This window comes from Eubalaena glacialis, chromosome 4, assembly GCF_028564815.1.
Source record: "Eubalaena glacialis isolate mEubGla1 chromosome 4, mEubGla1.1.hap2.+ XY, whole genome shotgun sequence".
In the NCBI taxonomy this organism is placed as follows: Eukaryota; Metazoa; Chordata; class Mammalia; order Artiodactyla; family Balaenidae; genus Eubalaena; species Eubalaena glacialis.
Window position 1 is genome coordinate 89,542,415 of NC_083719.1, and position 18,619 is coordinate 89,561,033.

At 37.9% G+C, this 18,619-nt stretch overlaps 1 protein-coding gene across 6 annotated transcripts in view; it reads left to right on the forward strand.

The window, feature by feature from the left end:
- Window positions 1–18,619, forward strand: part of FER (FER tyrosine kinase) — a 434,937-nt gene that overhangs the window by 405,942 nt on the left and 10,376 nt on the right. For all 6 annotated transcript variants that reach the window (XM_061189502.1, XM_061189501.1, XM_061189497.1 and 3 more), the window contains one exon: window positions 7,281–7,435. In XM_061189502.1, the coding sequence (XP_061045485.1) occupies window positions 7,281–7,435 (155 nt within the window). The remainder of the gene's footprint in view (window positions 1–7,280; window positions 7,436–18,619) is intronic.

The window sequence follows — 18,619 nt, forward strand, 5'->3', positions numbered from 1 at the left end:
CTGTAGGATTTGCAGTTGGTAACACACTGGCTCATACTGACTTGTTCTCTGGCAGTTTCATGTGTGAAGAGGCAGGGAGCATGAGCGGTCTCCTAGAGTGTCTGTCCCGGGGCTGGGCAACCGTGAGCTTAACAAAGAAAGGAATGGAGAGGCGAGAAGGGGCAGAGGTGTGTGTCTACCTTATCTCCCAAATTAGATTGTCAGCCTCTCAGCCCAGAGACCATATCTGTCGTTCCTATCTCCTTTAATTCTTTTTAGAATACTAGGCAAACTGTGAGTATGCAGGGCGTGCTTACTGCCTGAAGGCCTAAGCTTTTAATTCATAGAGTATGCCCAAAAGATATCATTTCCATGCACTTGAACTTACTGCCACCCAAAGAAAGTAAAGTTTTCTGTAAATCTTAACTGAAACGTTATTTACATTGAATTGAAGATACAGCTACATTAGTTTTAGTTTGGTCCCTCATAGAACTGTAAGCATCATTTCAGAGGACAAACACTAAGCTGGCGCTGCAGTGAAGATAGTTACAACAGAAGTGTATGTAGTTGTAAAGCTTAGGTATTATTCTGAGGAAGGTACTAACACTGCAATCCTGTAAATGACTAAAATGCTGCACTGAATAAAAGCTCATTCCGACCAAGAGTAATGGCATTTGGCTCTGAGGAGGTGTCAGCCAGTTGACTGAATAAGATTGGGAGGTGTGCCCTGCGGTGCCATTGTACTTCTCTCACAATCAGTTGACCATACGTATGTGATCTATTTCTGGACCCTCTATTCTGTTCCACTGATCTATAATATCTTATTTTCCTTTACTTAACTATTAATAACAGTAGCTTTATAGTGAGATTTAGCATCAGGTTAGGTAAGTCATTCAACTTTATACTTCTTTCTTAAAATTACTTTATTCTAGAACCTTTACATTTCCATGTCCATTTTTTAAAAAATTTTTATTGCAGTACAGTTGATTTACAATGTTGTGTTAGTTTCAGGTGTACAGCAAAGTGAATCAGTTATACACATACATATATCCACACTTTTTTAGATCCTTTTCCCATATAGGTCATTACAAGTATTGAGGAGAGTTCCCTGTGCTATACAGTAGGTCCTTATTAGTTATCTATTTTATATATAGTAGTGTGTATATTACAGTCCCAGTCTCCCAGTCTCTCACAGTATCCCTCCCCTGCCCCTTTCTCCCCTGGTAACCATAAGTTTGTTTTCTACAACTATGACTCTATTTCTGTTTTGTAAATAAGTTCATTTGTACCATTTTTTTTTTTTTAGATTCCACATATAAGTGATATCATATGATATTTGTCTTTATCTGACTGACTTCAGTCAGAATGACAATCTCTGGGTCCATCCATGTTGCTGCAAATGGCATTATTTCATTTTTTGTTTATGGCTGAGTACTATTCCATTGTATATATGTACCACATCTTCTTTATCCAGTCCTCTGTCAATGGACATTTAGTTTGCTTCTGTGTCTTGGCAATTGTAAATAGTGCTGAAATGAACATAGGGGTGCATGTATCTTTTTAAATTACAGTTTTCTCTGGATATATGCCCAGGAGTGGGATTGCTGGATCATATGGTAGCTCTATTTTTAGTTTTCTGAGGAACCTTCATACTGTTCTCCATAGTGGCTATACCAATTTACATTCCCATTACAGTGTAGGAGGGTTCCCGTTTCTCCACACCCTCTCCAGCATTTATTGCTTGTAGACTTTTTGATGATGGCCATTCTGACTGGTGTGAGGTGATACCTCATTGTAGTTTTGATTTGCATTTCTCTAATAATTAGTGATGTTGAGCATCTTTCAGTGTGCATCCTGGCCATCTGTATGTCTTCCTTGGAGAAATGTCTATTTAGATCTTCCACCCTTTTTTTTAATTAATTTTTATTGGAGTATAGTTGATTCACAATGTTGTGTTAGTTTCTGCTGTATGGCAAAGTGAATCAGTTATACGTATACAAAAGGGAAAAAACCTACAACCAAGAATACTCTCCCCAGCAAGGGTCTCATTCAGATTCGACGGAGAAATCAAAAGCTTTACAGACAAGCAAAAGCTAAGGGAATTCAGCACCCCCAAACCAACTTTCTGCCCATTTTTTGACTGGGTTGTTTGGTTTTTTTAGGTATCGAGCTGCATGAGCTGTTTGTTTGTATATTTTGGAGATTAATCCCTTGTCGCTTCGTTTGCAAATATTTTCTCCCATTCTGTGGGTTCTCTTTTCGTTTCATTGTTTCCTTTGCCATGCAAAAGCTTTTCAGTTTCATTAGGTCCCATTTGTTTATTTTTGTTTTTATTTCAATTACTCTAGGAGGTGGGTCAAAAAAGATCTTGCTGTGATTTATGTCAGAGAATGTTCTGCCTATGTTTTCCTCTAAGAGTTTTATAGTATCTGGTCTTATGTTTAGGTCCTTAATCCATTTTGAGTTTATTTTTGTGTATGGTGTTAGAGAGTGTTCTAATTTCATTCTTTTACATGTAGCTGTCCAGTTTTCCCAGCACCACTTATTGAAGAGACTGTCTTTTCTCCATTGTATGTTCTTGCCTTCTTTGTTATAGATTAGTTGACCATAGGTGCATGAGTTTATTTCTGGGCTTTCTATCCTGTTCCATTGATCTGTATTTCTGTTTTTGTGCCAGTACCAAACTGTAGCTTTGTAGTATAGTCTGAAGTCAGGGAGCCTGATTCCTTCAGCTCCATTTTTCTTTCTCAGGATTGCTTTGGCTATTCGGGGTCTTTTGTGTTTCCACACAAATTGTAAAATTTTTTGTTCTAGTTCTGTGAAAAATGCCATTGGTAATTTGATAGGGATTGCATTGAATCTGTACATTACCTTGGGTGGTATATTCATTTTTAACAATATTGATTCCTCCAATCCTAGAATATGGTATATCTCTCCATCTATTTGTGTCATCTTTGATTTCTTTCATCAGCATCTTACTGTTGTCTGAGTACAGGTCTTTTGCCTCCTTAGGTATGTTTATTGCTAGGTATTTTATTCTTTTTGATATGATAGTAAATGGGATTGTTTCCTTAATTTCTCTTTCTGATCTTTCGTTGTTTGTTTGTTAGTGTATAGGAATGCAAGAGATTTCTGTGTATTAATTTTGTATCTGCAACTTTATCAAACTCATTGATGAACTCCAGTAGTCTTCTGGTAGTGTCTTTAGGATTTTCTATGTATAGTATCATGTCACCTGCAAACAGTGATAGCTTTACTTCTTCTTTTCTGATTTGGATTCCTTTTATTTCTTTCTCTGATTGCTGTGGCTAAAACTTCCAAAATTATGTTGAATAAAGGTGGCAAGAGTGGACATCCTTGTCTTGTTCCTGATCTTAGAGGAAATGCTTTCAGTTTTTCACCATTGAGAATGATGTTAGCTGTGGGTTTGTCATATATGGCCTTTAAAATGAGCTTGTCTAATTTTACAAAGATGTCTGCTAGAATGACTGAGATTGCATTAAATCTATAGATTAATTTGGCCATCTTAGCAATATTGAGCATGGACTGTCTTTCCTTTTATTTATTATTTTTTTCTCAGTCAAGTTTTATAGTTGTGAGTGTAAAAAACTTGATTGTCTTATTTTTAGGTATTTGTTTTATTGGCATTACTGTAAATGGAATTTATTTTATTTTCCAATTGTTTGCTGCTATCATGCAAGAATATTTTTTAATATTAACCTTTTACCTTGCAACTTTGCTAAATTTGTTTATTAGTTCTTGTTACATAAATTCCTTGAGATTTTCTGTGTAAAAATAAAAATCATATCATCTGCAAATACTGCAGGTCACAAACTCTATCTCACTGTTCCAGGTCCTCTTGTAGTAGTAGTAGTAGCAGCAGCAGCAGCAGCAGTAATAGCTTGTTTGTTTAAGACTTATTTTGAATCATATATTGCATACTAGCACTTTACAACCATTAGCCCATTTAACCCTGCTAGGTTGTGTTTTATAGATGCCTAAAATGAAGATTAACCAAGGCCACTCAAACAAGTGGCAAAGCTATTGTTTATTCTGGCCATCTCTGCCATAGGTAGGACTTGGTGTTCCTGAGCACATATAATATAGTTCCTTCCTACAGATTAAGATGGACCAGCATTTCACTATCACTCACTTTGTCTAGCAACAAACCAGAGTCCCTCACTCTTCCAGTGGGTGCTGGGAAGCAAGTCAAAGATTTAATTTTAACCTTGGGCTTCTTCTAAGGTTCTCCATTGTGAAACTTGGATCTGATGAATAAAGCCAATCTTAGCAAATTAGTAAGGTAGAAAATGTCACATTCCTTTCTGAATGTGTTTAGGTACTATCGCCCAAGGTTCCTACTAAAACATAAAAGGCTAATTTAACTCCCTGAGGAAATATCATCATTACCAGTCAACTACTGATATAAGTCAGTTGCTCAAGGTACTTCCTATGTTATAAGACCAATCCTGTAAATTAGACTTTATTTTTTTAGAAGCCTTGAGTCATGTTTGACATATAGAGGTGCATTTCAAAGGTAAATATGTAAAACCATCTCAGCTGAAAGAGAAACAAGTTGTTGATTGTTCCTCAGGGGAAAAGAATTACAAAAGAAAGCACAGAATAGACGACCTGCCTTCAGCAGGGATCACTGCTAGGATAAGACAATATATATGTATTCATTCAACAAACATTTATTGAGCACCTACTATGTGCCAAGTACTATTCTGGGCATTGGGGATACAGCTCTGAAGAGCTCACATGGATACCATCACCTCTTTTCAAGGGCTTCACACCTGCCATTGTCACCTTTCCCTTCCTGCATTAGTTTTACCCTCTATACAGTATTATCCCTGTCTGCCTAAATACATGTAATAGCCCCCATATTAGGGGAAAAACTCCTTTGACCTGAAACCCCCTCTAGTTGCCTCCCCATTTCTCTGTACCCCTTTATAGCAAATTTACTCAGAAGAGCGTCTAAACTCACTATCTCCACTTCTTTTTCTCATTCTCTTTGAACACACTCCAGTCATGCTATTGTACCCACCACTCCTCTGAGATTGCTCTTGTCAGTGTCTCACTAAATTCCATGTTGTCAAATCTAATGGCCAGTTCATAGTCCTCATCTTTCTTGTCTCCTCAGTAGTAGATGACAGTTAATTTCTATTCCCCCTTGAAAAGCTTTCCTCACTTGGCTTCCAGGACACCAGCCCCTCTGTTGGTTTCCCTCCTGCCTCACTTGCTGCTCCTTCTCAGCCTTCTTTCTTCAATCCTTGAAATTATGGAGCACTTTTACTAAAACAGAAGAGGAAATGGACATTAGGGGGCAACTGGCTGTCTCTGCCACACTCTGTGAATCTTGTTCTTCCCCCAGTTCCCCATTTCACTGTCAGTTCCAATCTTCCAGTTGCTTAGGCCAATATATCTTGGGTCATCCATGACTCTTTTTCTCTCCTACTCCACATCCAGTCTACCAGCAAACCCTACTGATTGTATTGATACTTTCAAAATATATTCTGAATCTGATAGCTTCTGACCACCTCCACCACTTTCATCTTAGTGTAGGCTATCGTCACCTCTTCTAGACTTCTGAAATAGTCTGCTTACTGGTCTCTCTGGTTTTGCCAGTCCATTCTCCACATAGTAACATATAATCCTTCAAAAAATAAGTCACATTATGTCATTCCTGTGTGCAGAACTCTCTGGTTACCTCCTAGCTGAATAAAAGCCAAGGAGCCTGCTATTAAAAGGCCATATATTATTTGGTCCTGGCTAACTCTGATTAAATCTGCTATTCTCTCCCTCACTCATTCCCTTCCAGCTCTGCTGGCTTCCTTGATGTTCCTTGAATATACCAAGCATGAACCAATTTTAGGGCCTTTGTATCTACTATTCCTTCTACCTTGACCGCTCTTCACCTAGATATCCTCATGGCTTGTTCCTTAACTTCCTTCAGGTCTTTGATCAAATATCACATTATCAAAAAGAGACCTTTCCTAACAACCTATCTAAAATAGGATTCCCGCCTGTAAATCTTTTTCCCTTTATACAACTTTTTCTTCTTAACACTCAACATCATTTGACCTATTATCTGATATTCTTTGTGTGTGTGCCTGCTCATATACTTTATCTATATTTTCTATATATAAACATTTATATGTACATATATGAATGTGATTATTGAATGTCTTCCCCACTAGAATGAGAGTACTTGGTCTGTTTTGTTCACTGCTGTCTTTCCTCTTAGTTAAGGGTGGTCAAGATAGAGTTCTCTGAGGAGAGAAATGTAATGGTACTTCCCCTTTCTTTTAAAGAAACTTCCTAAAAATTCTAGACAACTCTTCTGCTTATATCTCATTGGCCAGTATTTAGATTACGGCCACAGCTAGCTGCAGGGGAGGTTCGGAAGTATAGCAGTTTGAGCTAAGAATGAATGAAGAGGAGCCAGCTATGCAAAAGCCTAGAAGGAGAGCACTCCAGGCAAAGGGAATAGCTAAGTGCAAAGCCCTACAGTAGAAATAAGCTTGCCATGTTTAGGGGATTTGTCCTATGTTTGGGGACAAAAAGAAGCTGGATATGGCTGGAATATAGCAAATTATGGACAGACTGGAACAAGACAAGTTGAGAGAGAGAGAGAGGCAGGGCAGATCATCACGTAGGGTTTTGCACATCCCAGATGCAAAAAAAAAAAAAAGAGTCGCCGGACTCTCTGGCACCTCAGCCATTCTCCAAACTTTGGGAAATTCTAGGGCTACACTGCCAAAGGCTACTTAGCAGCTACAAGCCACATGCAGCTATTTAAATTAAATTAACTAACTGAAAGTAAAGAAAATTTAAAATTTCAGTTTCCCATCACACCAGCCACATTGCACGTGTTCAATAGTCTCACGTGGCCAATGGCTACCTACTGGGCAGAACAGCTCAGCACATGCCATTGTCACAGAAAGTTCTGTTAGTGCTGCTCTAGGAAAGCCAGTCAAAGGAGAAATAATGCCAAGTCTGCTTAGTCTCTCCTCTGTGATTTTTCTCTCTTAACCCTAGAATCAGCGTCTTTCTATTTAAATAGAAATAATATATGTGGTACCTAGAGATTAGCATGTGGCCTGTTCCATATGCAAATGTTCTTGTGGATGATTTTTACCTATGACAGAAAAGGTGGGAAAGACTGGTAAATTGCAAGCATTCTTAACCTCATTATGAATACACTGCAAATGTAAAATTGCAAAGCATGGAAGTCATAAGTGTGAAAGCGGCTTTCAATTTGTTTTAATAGGTGTTTCCTATGTCTTATTGTAACCTAGGGATCTTGCTGCAAGAAACTGTCTGGTAGGTGAAAATAATGTTCTGAAAATCAGTGACTTTGGAATGTCTCGTCAAGAGGATGGTGGAGTGTATTCATCTTCTGGCTTAAAGCAGATTCCCATTAAATGGACAGCACCAGAAGCTCTTAATTATGGTAAGAATAGACTTTTTTTCTTTTTGGTGGTAAAAATGGACTCCATTAGCACAAAACATTCACAAGCAAAGTTACAGGGGTAGAGCAGAGCTCCAGTTAGAATCATCTGAGGAGCAACAAAAAAGGATGTGTAAGTGTTCAGACTTTACACTTGAACATGAGCACAAACTTAATTCACTGATCTTATTAATCAGATTTTTGTATGGAAGATTGCTAGATTTAAAAGATGGATAATACTTACAAGCATTGTTAAGTATGACTGTACCTCTGAAAGTTTTTATTGTTATCCAAAAAAAGATTATTTATTTCTATCTTAATAGTCAAATTATACCCAGAGTAAAAATGTTGCTGTGGCTCTGGACCATTTCTTTTGAATGTCTTATAATTGGTCCAATAACCTCATCTAATGTTAGGTTCCTAAATATTAAGTCAGTGAATGCTGTTGTTTCTCACTCTGAAAATTGGCATGGTTTCTTAGCATCTCAGTCTCTGGAACTTGTATAAATCTTGTGGGAAGAGAGAGATGGGAGTTGTTGTTACATTTTAAAACAGCAGGGATTTTTTTCACTTGAATTTTTATGTGTCATTGTAATTGGAAGTAAATACAGCTTGTATTATCTGTGGTTGGGATGAAATGGGCCATAGCAAGATGGGTAAGAGCTCAAGAATTTTATTTTTTTTTTTAAATGTGCTTTTAAGTGAAATTAAAAATTACATTTTCATTAAGGGAAGCAGCATATGAGCCATGAGTTGGTGAATGGGTATAGTATGTTTTGAATAAAAATATCATAAAGTGGAGGGAAGCATCATGCAGTGTCCCTGTGTCCTCAGTCCTGCTCCTCGAAGTGGAGATGCACAAGAGGCAGGCAAGGGCACGCAGCTTGTGAGACTCCGTGCCAGCTGGCACCATGCATGTGTGGCCGCTGCCCCTCATCATGGTCCCTGCCTTGCTGCAGCTTGTAACAAAGCATTCATCAGAAAATATTTAGTAAGTGCCACCTTCACGTGGCCAGGGCACCAAGCCTCGCCTCAGCCTCCTACTTCTGCCTCCTTCCAGCTGGACCTAGACCAGGTGTGGGAGGGAAGAAGCTGAGGTTTGTGACATGAAAGCATATTAGAGAGATTGAAGACAAGATGGCAGAGTAGAATAGGACTTGAGCTCACCTCCTGTTATGAAAACACCAAAATCATAACTTAACTGCTGAACAACCATCAGCAAAAAAAGACTGGAACCTACCAAAAAAGATATTCTATATCCAAAGACAAAGAAGAAGCCACAATGAGACGTGGGACAAGATCCAGCTCCACCCACCAGTGGGAAGGCACCAGGAAGCCTGCACAAGCCCTTGGACCAACCTCACCCACCAGGGGTCAGAAATCAGAAGCAAGAAGAACTACAATCCTGCAGCCTGCAGAACAGAGCCCACAAACACAGAAAGTTAGAAAAAATGAGACAGCAGAGAAGTATGTTCCAGATGAAGGAACAAGATAAAACCCCAGAAGAACAACTAAGTGAGGAGGAGATAGGCAGTCTGCCTGAAAAAGATGATCCAAGATCTCAGAAAAAGAATGGAGGCACAGACCAAGAAGATACAAAAAATGTTTAACAAAGAGCTAGGAGATTTAAAGAACAAACAGAGATGAACAATAACTAACTGAAATGAAAAATATACTAGAAGGAATCAGTAGCAGAATAAATGAGGCAGAAAAACGAATAAGTCAGCTGGAAGACAGATTGGTGGAAATCATTGCCACACAACAGAATAAAGGAAAAAGAATGAAAAGAGATGAGGACAAACTAAGAGATCTCTGGGACAAGATTAAACGCACCAACATTCACATTATAGGGGTTGCAGAAGGAGAAAAGAGGAAGGGCCTGAGAGAATATTTGAGGAGATAATAGCCAAAGACTTCCCTAACATGGGAAAGGAAACAATCACTCAAGTCCAGGAAGGACAAAAAATCCCATACAGGGTAAACCTGAGGGGGACCATGCCAAGACACATATTAATCAAATTAACAAAAATTAAAGACAAAGAGAAAATGTTAACAATTTATTGACAGGAGACATATTAATATGTCTCTTGTTACCCGAACATTATTGACCAGAGACATATCAATACGTTTTTAGAGAGTGATACAATTAATATCAACTTGCAAAGTTGTTTTTTAGAGCTTAAAGTTGATCAACAGTTCATTAGACAGCTTATGATGTCATTATCATTCACATTTTGCTCTGTTAGGTTTTTGTTCCAACCTTATGTATATTATAAACACAAGTTTATTACCATAAAATTTTCAAAAATGACGCATCGCAAAATTTTGAGTGAAAAAGAATTTTTTGGTGAATTTTATGCAGATACTTTCTCTGATTGAGCAACATGTATACTAGTGTCTCAGAAGATGATAGTTCTTCAGAATATAGTTCTGATTCACACGATGTGAATGTTAGACCAACAAAAAGACAAAAAAACCTTAGTGATTGATTCTGATACGGAAAGTGAAAATGAAACTCACGGTGCTGGAGAATGCTCCTTTGCTTCTACAGAAGAGTGGATTGAAGACAACATTTCATGAAAATTAGAAGACTTTACAGGTGTGTCACGTGTAACTGCTGACTGTAATAACCCACAAAGTGTTTGTTAGTGAAATAACAATTTTTGGTAACGACTTTTTCGAGTTGGTCACTTCTCAAACAAATTCATATCACCAGCAGAATGAAAAATCATATAAAAACTATGATAAGGATTTAAAATGGACTGATGTAACCAGTAGTGACATGAAGAAGTTTCTTGGATTAATAATTTTGATGGGACAAATAAGAAAGTCACACTGGAAAGAATATTGATTGACTGATCCCTTACTTGAAACACCTGTCTTTCCAAAGATTATGACAAGAAGTTCGAATAAATGATGATATTTCTTCACTTTAACCATAACTCAGAAACTGCACTTCCTGCGGACAGAACTTCAAAAGCTAAACCTCTTTTGTATTATTTTCTACCAAAATTTCAATTGATCTATATACCCAAACAAGAGCTATCTCTTGAGGAGGCAATGATAGAGTGGAGAGGACGACTCAGATTCAAAACCTATATTCCCAGAAAACTTACAAAATATGGAAGTTTGGTCAGGATGGTTACCGAAAATGAAACGATATATATGCTACCTTGAGATTTACATGGGTGAAGGAAAGAAACTGCAAGAAACAATATTATCGGTTCTACAACCTTATCTTGGTTCATGACACCATATTTACGAAGACAATTATTACAACAGTGTGTCCACATCTGAAATATTGTTGAAAAATAAAACCAGAGTTTGTGGGACTATAAGAGAGAATCATGCTCTACCAAACCAATTAAAGAAGAAATCTAAAAATCTACAGAGGGGAGAAACGACATTTTTATGGAAGGGAGAAGTGATTCTTCTTATATGGAAAGACAAGAGCCTAGTCTGCATGGTGACAACTCTTCATGACACCGCCATAGCATCTACAGGAAAGGAAGACAGGAGGACTGGCCATCAGAACTAAACCCACTTGTATATTAGAGTATAATAAATATATGAAAGGAGTTTATTGATCTGATCAATATCTGGCAAACTTCAGTATCCTCTGGAAAACTCAAAAATGGTATAAGAAAGTGGGTTTCTATTTGAGTAGTTGTGGTTTATTCAATGAGTTTAAAATTTATTGTAGCCTTAATGCACAGAATAAAATGACTTACAAGCAATTTTTATTAGCAGTAGCTAGAGAATGGGTAACTGAGAATTCTGGTGAATGCAGTGGTAGTCCTGCACCTGGTCCTTCTTGTGGCATTTCTAAAAGAGCCCCCCACAAAGATCCACCTTGTCAACTATCAGGTAAAATAAAAGAACATATTCTAGAGGAAACAATACCCACAGGACTAAAAAATCAAATGCCACCAGAAAGTGTAGAGTCTGCTCTAACAGGGGAAAGTGCAGTGAAACACAATATATTTGTAATAGATGTTCTGTTCCCCTGCACAGCGGTGCCTGCTATACTGCCTATCACACTCTAACGAAATATTAGAATACCTTAGTAAGACATGTACAAAGTTTCAAATAAATACATTAAGTGCAAAAAAAGTTGTTGATATTTACTCAAATGCGGGTGTTTCAATATTCACTTACATAACAAATCGCCTGGCCATAGACGTTAGTTTCTGCAAAAATCCCCCAGTCAATAATGTGTTAAAAGCAATATGAGAAAAGCAACAAATAACATACAAGGAAATCCCCATAAGGTTATCAGCTGGTTTTTCAGCAGAAACTCTGCAGGCCAGAGGGAGTGGCAGGATATATTTAAAGTGATGAAAGGGAAAAACCTACAACCAAGAATATTCTACCCAGCAAGCCTCTCATTCAGATTTGACAGAGAAATCAAAGCATTACAGACAAGCAAAAGCTAAGAAAATTCAGCACCACCAAACCAGCTTTACAACAAATGTTAAAGGAACTTCTCTAGGTGGAAAAGAAAAGGCCACAACTAGAAACAAGAAGATTACAAATGGGAAAACTGACCAGTAAAGGCAAACATGCAGTAAAGGTAGAAAATCATCCACATGCAAATAAGATATCAAAGCCAGCAGTCATGAGAATAGGAGAGTACACATTCAGGATATTGGAAATGCATTTGAAAATAAGAGACCAGCAACTTAAAACAATCTTGTACATATATAGACTGCTATATCAAAACCTCATGGGAACCACAAACTAAAAGTCTACAATAGATACACACACAAAAAAGAAAAAGCAATCTAAACACAACACTAAAGATAGTCATCAAATCACAAGAGAATAGAACAAAAGAGGAAGGTAAGAAAAAAAGACCTAAAAAAACAAATCCCAAACAATTAACAACATGGCAATAAGAACATACATATCGATAATTACCTTAAATGTAAATGGATTAAATGCTTCAACCAAAAGACACAGACTGGATGAATGGATACAAAACCAAGACCCATACATATGCTGTCTACAAGAGACCCACTTCAGATCTGGGGACACGTACAGACTGAAAGTGAGGGAATGGAAGATAGTATTCCATGCATATGGAAATCAAAAGAAAGCTGGAATAGCAATACACATATCAGACAAAATAGACTTTAAAATAAAGACTGTTACAAGAGACAAAGAAGGACACTACATAATGATCAAGGGATCAATCCAAGAAGAAGATATAACAATTGTAAATATATATGCACCCAGCATAGGAGCACCTCAATATATAAGGCAAATGCTAACAGTCATAAAAGAAGTCAAAAGTATCACAATAATAATGGGGGACTTTAACACCCCACTTTCATCAATGGACAAATCATTCAGACAGAAAATCAGTAAAAAAACACAGGCCTTAAATGACACATTAGACCAGATGGACTTAATTGATATTTATAGAGCATTCCATCCAAAAGCAGCAGATTACACTTTCTTCTCAAGTGTACACGGAACATTCTCCACAACAGATCACATCTTGGGTCACAAATCAAGCCTCGGTAAATTTAAGAAAATTGAAATCAATCATCTTTTCCAAACACAACGCTGTGAGACTAAAAATCAACTACAAGAAAAAAGCTGTAAAAAACACAAACATGTGGAGGCTAAACAATATGTTACTAAATAACCAGTGGATCACTGAAGAAATCAAAGAGGAAATCAAAAAATACCTAGAGACAAATGACAACAAAAACACGATGATCCAAAAACCTATGGGACACAGCAAAAGCAGTTCTAAGAGGGAAGTTTATAGCAATACAATCTTAACTCAGGAAACAAGAAAAATCTCAAATAAACAACCTAAACTTACACCTAAAGCAACTAGAGAAAGAACAAATGAAACCCAACGTTAGTAGAAGGAAAGAAATCATAAAAATCAGCAAAGAAATACATAAAATAGAGACAAAGAAAACAACAGCAAAGATCAATGAAACTAAAAGCTGGTTCTTTGAAATGATATACAAAATTGACAAGCCTTTAGCTAGACTCATCAAGAAAAGGAGCGAGCTCAAATCAATAAAATGAGAAAGATAAAGGAGAAGTTACAACGGACACCACAGAAATACAAAGGATCATAAGAGACTACTACAAGCAACTGTACACCAATAAAATGGACAACCTAGAAGAAATCGACAAATTCTTAGAAAGGCACAATCTTCCAAGACTGAACCAGGAATAAATAGAAAATATGAACAGACCGATCACAAGTACTGAACTTGAAACTGTGATTTAAAGACTCCCTACAGTCTGAGGATTAACCAAGATGGCGGAGTAGAAGGACGTGCTCTCACTCCCTCTTGCGAGAGCACCAGAATCACAACTGGCTGCTGGACAATCATCGACAGGAAGACACTGGACTTCACCAAGGAGGATACCCCACGTCCAAGGACAGAGGAGAAGCCACAGTGAGACGGTAGGAGGGGCGCAATCAGAGTAAAATCAAATCCCATAACTGCTGGGTGGGTGACTCACAGACTGGCGAGCACTTATACCACAGAAGTCCACCCACTGGAGTGAAAGTTCTGAGCCCCACGTCAGGCTTCCCAACCTGGGGGTCCGGCAACGGGAAGAGGAATTCATAGAGAATCAGACTTTGAAGCCTAGTGGGAATTGATTGCAGGACTTCGACAGGACTGGGGGAAACAGAGAACCCACTCTTGGAGGCCGTACACAAAATAGTGTGTGCATCGGGACCCAGGGGAAGGAGCAGTGACCCTGGGGGAGACTGAACCAGACATAACTGCTGGTGTTGGGGGGTCTCCTGCAGAGGCGGGGGCTGGCTCTGTTTCACCGTGGGGACAAGCACACTGGCAGCGGAGGTTCTGGGAAGTACTCCTTGGCGTGAGCCCTCCCAGAGTCTGCCATTAGCCCCACCAAAGAGCCCGGGTAGGCTCCAGTGTTGGGTTGCCTCAGGCAAAACAACCAACAGGGAGGGAACCCAGCCCCACCCAGCAACAGTCAAGTGGATTAAAGTTTTACAGAGCTCTGACCGCCACAGCAACAGTCAGCTCTACCCACCTCCAGAGCCTCCCATCAAGCCTCTTAGATAGCCTCAACCACCAGAGGGCAGACAGCAGAAGCAAGAAAAACTACAGTCCTGCAGCCTGTGGAACAGAAACCACATTTACAGAAAGATAGACAAGATGAAAAGGCAGAGGGCTATATACCAGATGAAGGAACAAGAAAAAACCCCAGAAAAACAACTAAATGAAGTGGAGATAGGCAACCTTCCAGAAAAAGAATTCAGAATAACGATAGTGAAGATGATCCAGGACCTTGGAATAAGAATGGAGGCAAAGATTGAGAAGATGCAAGAAATGATTAACAAAGACATAGAAGAATTAAAGAACAAACAAACAGAGATGACCAATACAATAACTGAAATGAAAACTACACTAGAAGGAATCAATAGTAGAATAACTGAGGCAGAAGAACGGATAAGTGACCTGGAAGACAGAATGGTGGAATTCACTGCTGCGGAACAGACTAAAGAAAAAAGAATGAAAAGAAATGAAGACAGCCTAAGAGACCTCTGGGACAACATTAAACGCAACAACATTCGCATTATAGGGGTCCCAGAAGGAGAAGAGAGAGAGAAAGGACCAGAGAAAATATTTGAAGAGATTATAGTGGAAAACTTCCCTAACATGGGAAAGGAAATAGCCACCCAAGTCCAGGAAGCGCAGAGAGTCCCATACAGGATAAACCCAAGGAGAAGCACGCCGAGACACATAGTAATCAAAGTGGCAAAAATTAAAGACAAAGAAAAATTATTGAAAGCAGCAAGGGAAAAACGACAAATAACATACAAGGGAACTCCCATAAGGTTAACAGCTGATTTCTCAGCAGAAACTCTACAAGCCAGAAGGGAGTGGCATGATATACTTCAAGTGATGAAAGGGAAGAACCTACAACCAAGATTACTCTACCCGGCAAGGATCTCATTTAGATTTGATGGAGAAATCAAAAGCTTTACAGACAAGCAAAAGCTAAGAGAATTCAGCACCACCAAACCAGCTCTACAACAAATGTTAAAGGAACTTCTCTAAGTGGGAAACACAAGAGAAGAAAAGGACCTACAAAAACAAACCCAAAACAATTAAGAAAATGGTCATAGGAACATACATATCAATAATTACCTTAAACGTGAATGGATTAAATGCTCCAGCCAAAAGACACAGGCTTGCTGAATGGATACAAAAACAAGACCCATATATATGCTGTCTACAAGAGACCCACTTTAGACCTAGGGACACATACAGACTGAAAGTGAGGGGATGGAAAAAGATATTCCATGCAAATGGAAATCAAAAGAAAGCTGGAGTAGCTATACTCATATCAGATAAAATAGACTTTAAAATAAAGAATGTTACAAGAGACAAGGAAGGACACTACATAATGATCAAGGGATCAATCCAAGAAGAAGATATAACAATTATAAATATATATGCACCCAACATAGGAGCACCTCATTACATAAGGCAATTGCTAACAGCTATAAAAGAGGAAATTGATAGTAACACAATAATAGTGGGGGACTTTAACACCTCACTTACACCAATGGACAGATCATCCAAAATGAAAATAAATAAGGAAACAGAAGCTTTAAATGACACAATAGACCAGATAGATTTAATTGATATTTATAGGACATTCCATCCAAAAACAGCAGATTACACGTTCTTCTCAAGTGCGCACGGAACATTCTCCAGGATACATCACATCTTGGGTCACAAATCAAGCCTCAGTAAATTTAAGAAAATTGAAATCATATCAAGCATCTTTTCTGACCACAACGCTATGAGATTAGAAATGAATTACAGGGGAAAAAGCATAAAATACACAAACACATGGAGCCTAAACAATACGTTACTAAATAACCAAGAGATTACTGAAGAAATCAAAGAGGAAATCAAAAAATACCTAGAGACAAATGACAATGAAAACACGACAACCCAAAACCTATGGGATGCTGCAAAAGCAGTTCTAACAGGGAAGTTTATAGCTATACAAGCCTACCTAAAGAAACAAGAAAAATCTCAAGTAAACAATCTAACCTTACACCTAAAGAAACTAGAGAAAGAAGAACAAACAAAACCCAAAGTTAGCAGAAGGAAAGAAATCATAAAGATCAGAGCAGAAATAAATGAAATAGAAACAAAGAAAACAATAGCAAAGATCAATAAAACTAAAAGCTGGTTCTTTGAGAAGATAAACAAAATTGATAAGCCATTAGCCAGACTCATCAAGAAAAAGAGGGAGAGGACTCAAATCAATAAAATCAGAAATGAAAAAGGAGAAGTTACAACAGACACTGCAGAAATACAAAGCATCCTAAGAGACTACTACAAGCAACTTTATGCCAATAAAATGGACAACCTGGAAGAAATGGACAAATTCTTAGAAAGGTATAACCTTCCAAGACTGAACCAGGAAGAAGCAGAAAATATGAACAGACCAATCACAAGTAATGAAATTGAAACTGTGATTAAAAATCTTCCAACAAACAAAAGTCCAGGACCAGATGGCTTCACAGGTGAATTCTATCAAACATTTAGAGAAGAGCTAACACCTATCCTTCTCAAACTCTTCCAAAAAATTGCAGAGGAAGGAACACTCCCAAACTCATTCTATGAGGCCACCATCACCCTGATACCAAAACCAGACAAAGACACTACAAAAAAAGAAAATTACAGACCAATATCACTGATGAATATAGATGCAAAAATCCTCAACAAAATACTAGCAAACAGAATCCAACAACACATTAAAAGGATCATACACCACGATCAAGTGGGATTTATCCCAGGGATGCAAGGATTCTTCAATATACGCAAATCAATCAATGTGATACACCATATTAACAAATTGAAGAAGAAAAACCATATGATCATCTCAATAGATGCAGAAAAAGTTTTTGACAAAATTCAACACCCATTTATGATAAAAACTCTCCAGAAAGTAGGCATAGAGGGAACCTACCTCAACATAATAAAGGCCATATATGACAAACCCACAGCAAACATCATTCTCAATGGTGAAAAACTGAAAGCATTTCCTCTAAGATCAGGAACGAGACAAGGATGTCCACTCTCACCACTATTATTCAACATAGTTCTGGAAGTCCTAGCCACGGCAATCAGAGAAGAAAAAGAAATAAAAGGAATACAAATTGGAAAAGAAGAAGTAAAACTGTCACTGTTTGCAGATGACATGATACTATACATAGAGAATCCTAAAACTGCCACCAGAAAACTGCTAGAGCTAATTAATGAATATGGTAAAGTTGCAGGATACAAAATTAATGCACAGAAATCTCTTGCATTCCTATACACTAATGATGAAAAATCTGAAAGAGAAATTATGGAAACACTCCCATTTACCATTGCAACAAAAAGAATAAAATACCTAGGAATAAACCTACCTAGGGAGACAAAAGACCTGTATGCAGAAAACTATAAGACACTGATGAAAGAAATTAAAGATGATACCAACAGATGGAGAGATATACCATGTTCTTGGATTGGAAGAATCAACATTGTGAAAATGACTATACTACCCAAAGCAATCTACAGATTCAATGCAATCCCTATCAAATTACCAATGGCATTTTTTACGGAGCTAGAAAAAATCATCTTAAAATTTGTATGGAGACACAAAAGACCCCGAATAGCCAAAGCAGTCTTGAGGGAAAAAAACGGAGCTGGAGGAATCAGACTCCCTGACTTCAGACTATACTACAAAGCTACAGTAATCAAGACAATATGGTACTGGCACAAAAACAGAAACATAGATCAATGGAACAAGATAGAAAGCCCAGAGATAAACCCACGCACCTATGGTCAACTAATCTATGACAAAGGAGGCAAAGATATACGATGGAGAAAAGACAGTCTCTTCAATAAGTGGTGCTGGGAAAACTGGACAGCTACATGTAAAAGAATGAAATTAGAATACTCCCTAACACCATACACAAAAATAAACTCAAAATGGATTACAGACCTAAATGTAAGACTGGACACTATAAAACTCTTAGAGGAAAACATAGGAAGAACACTCTTTGACATAAATCACAGCAAGATCTTTTTTGATCCACCTCCTAGAGTAATGGAAATAAAAACAAAAATAAACAAATGGGACCTAATGAAACTTCAAAGCTTT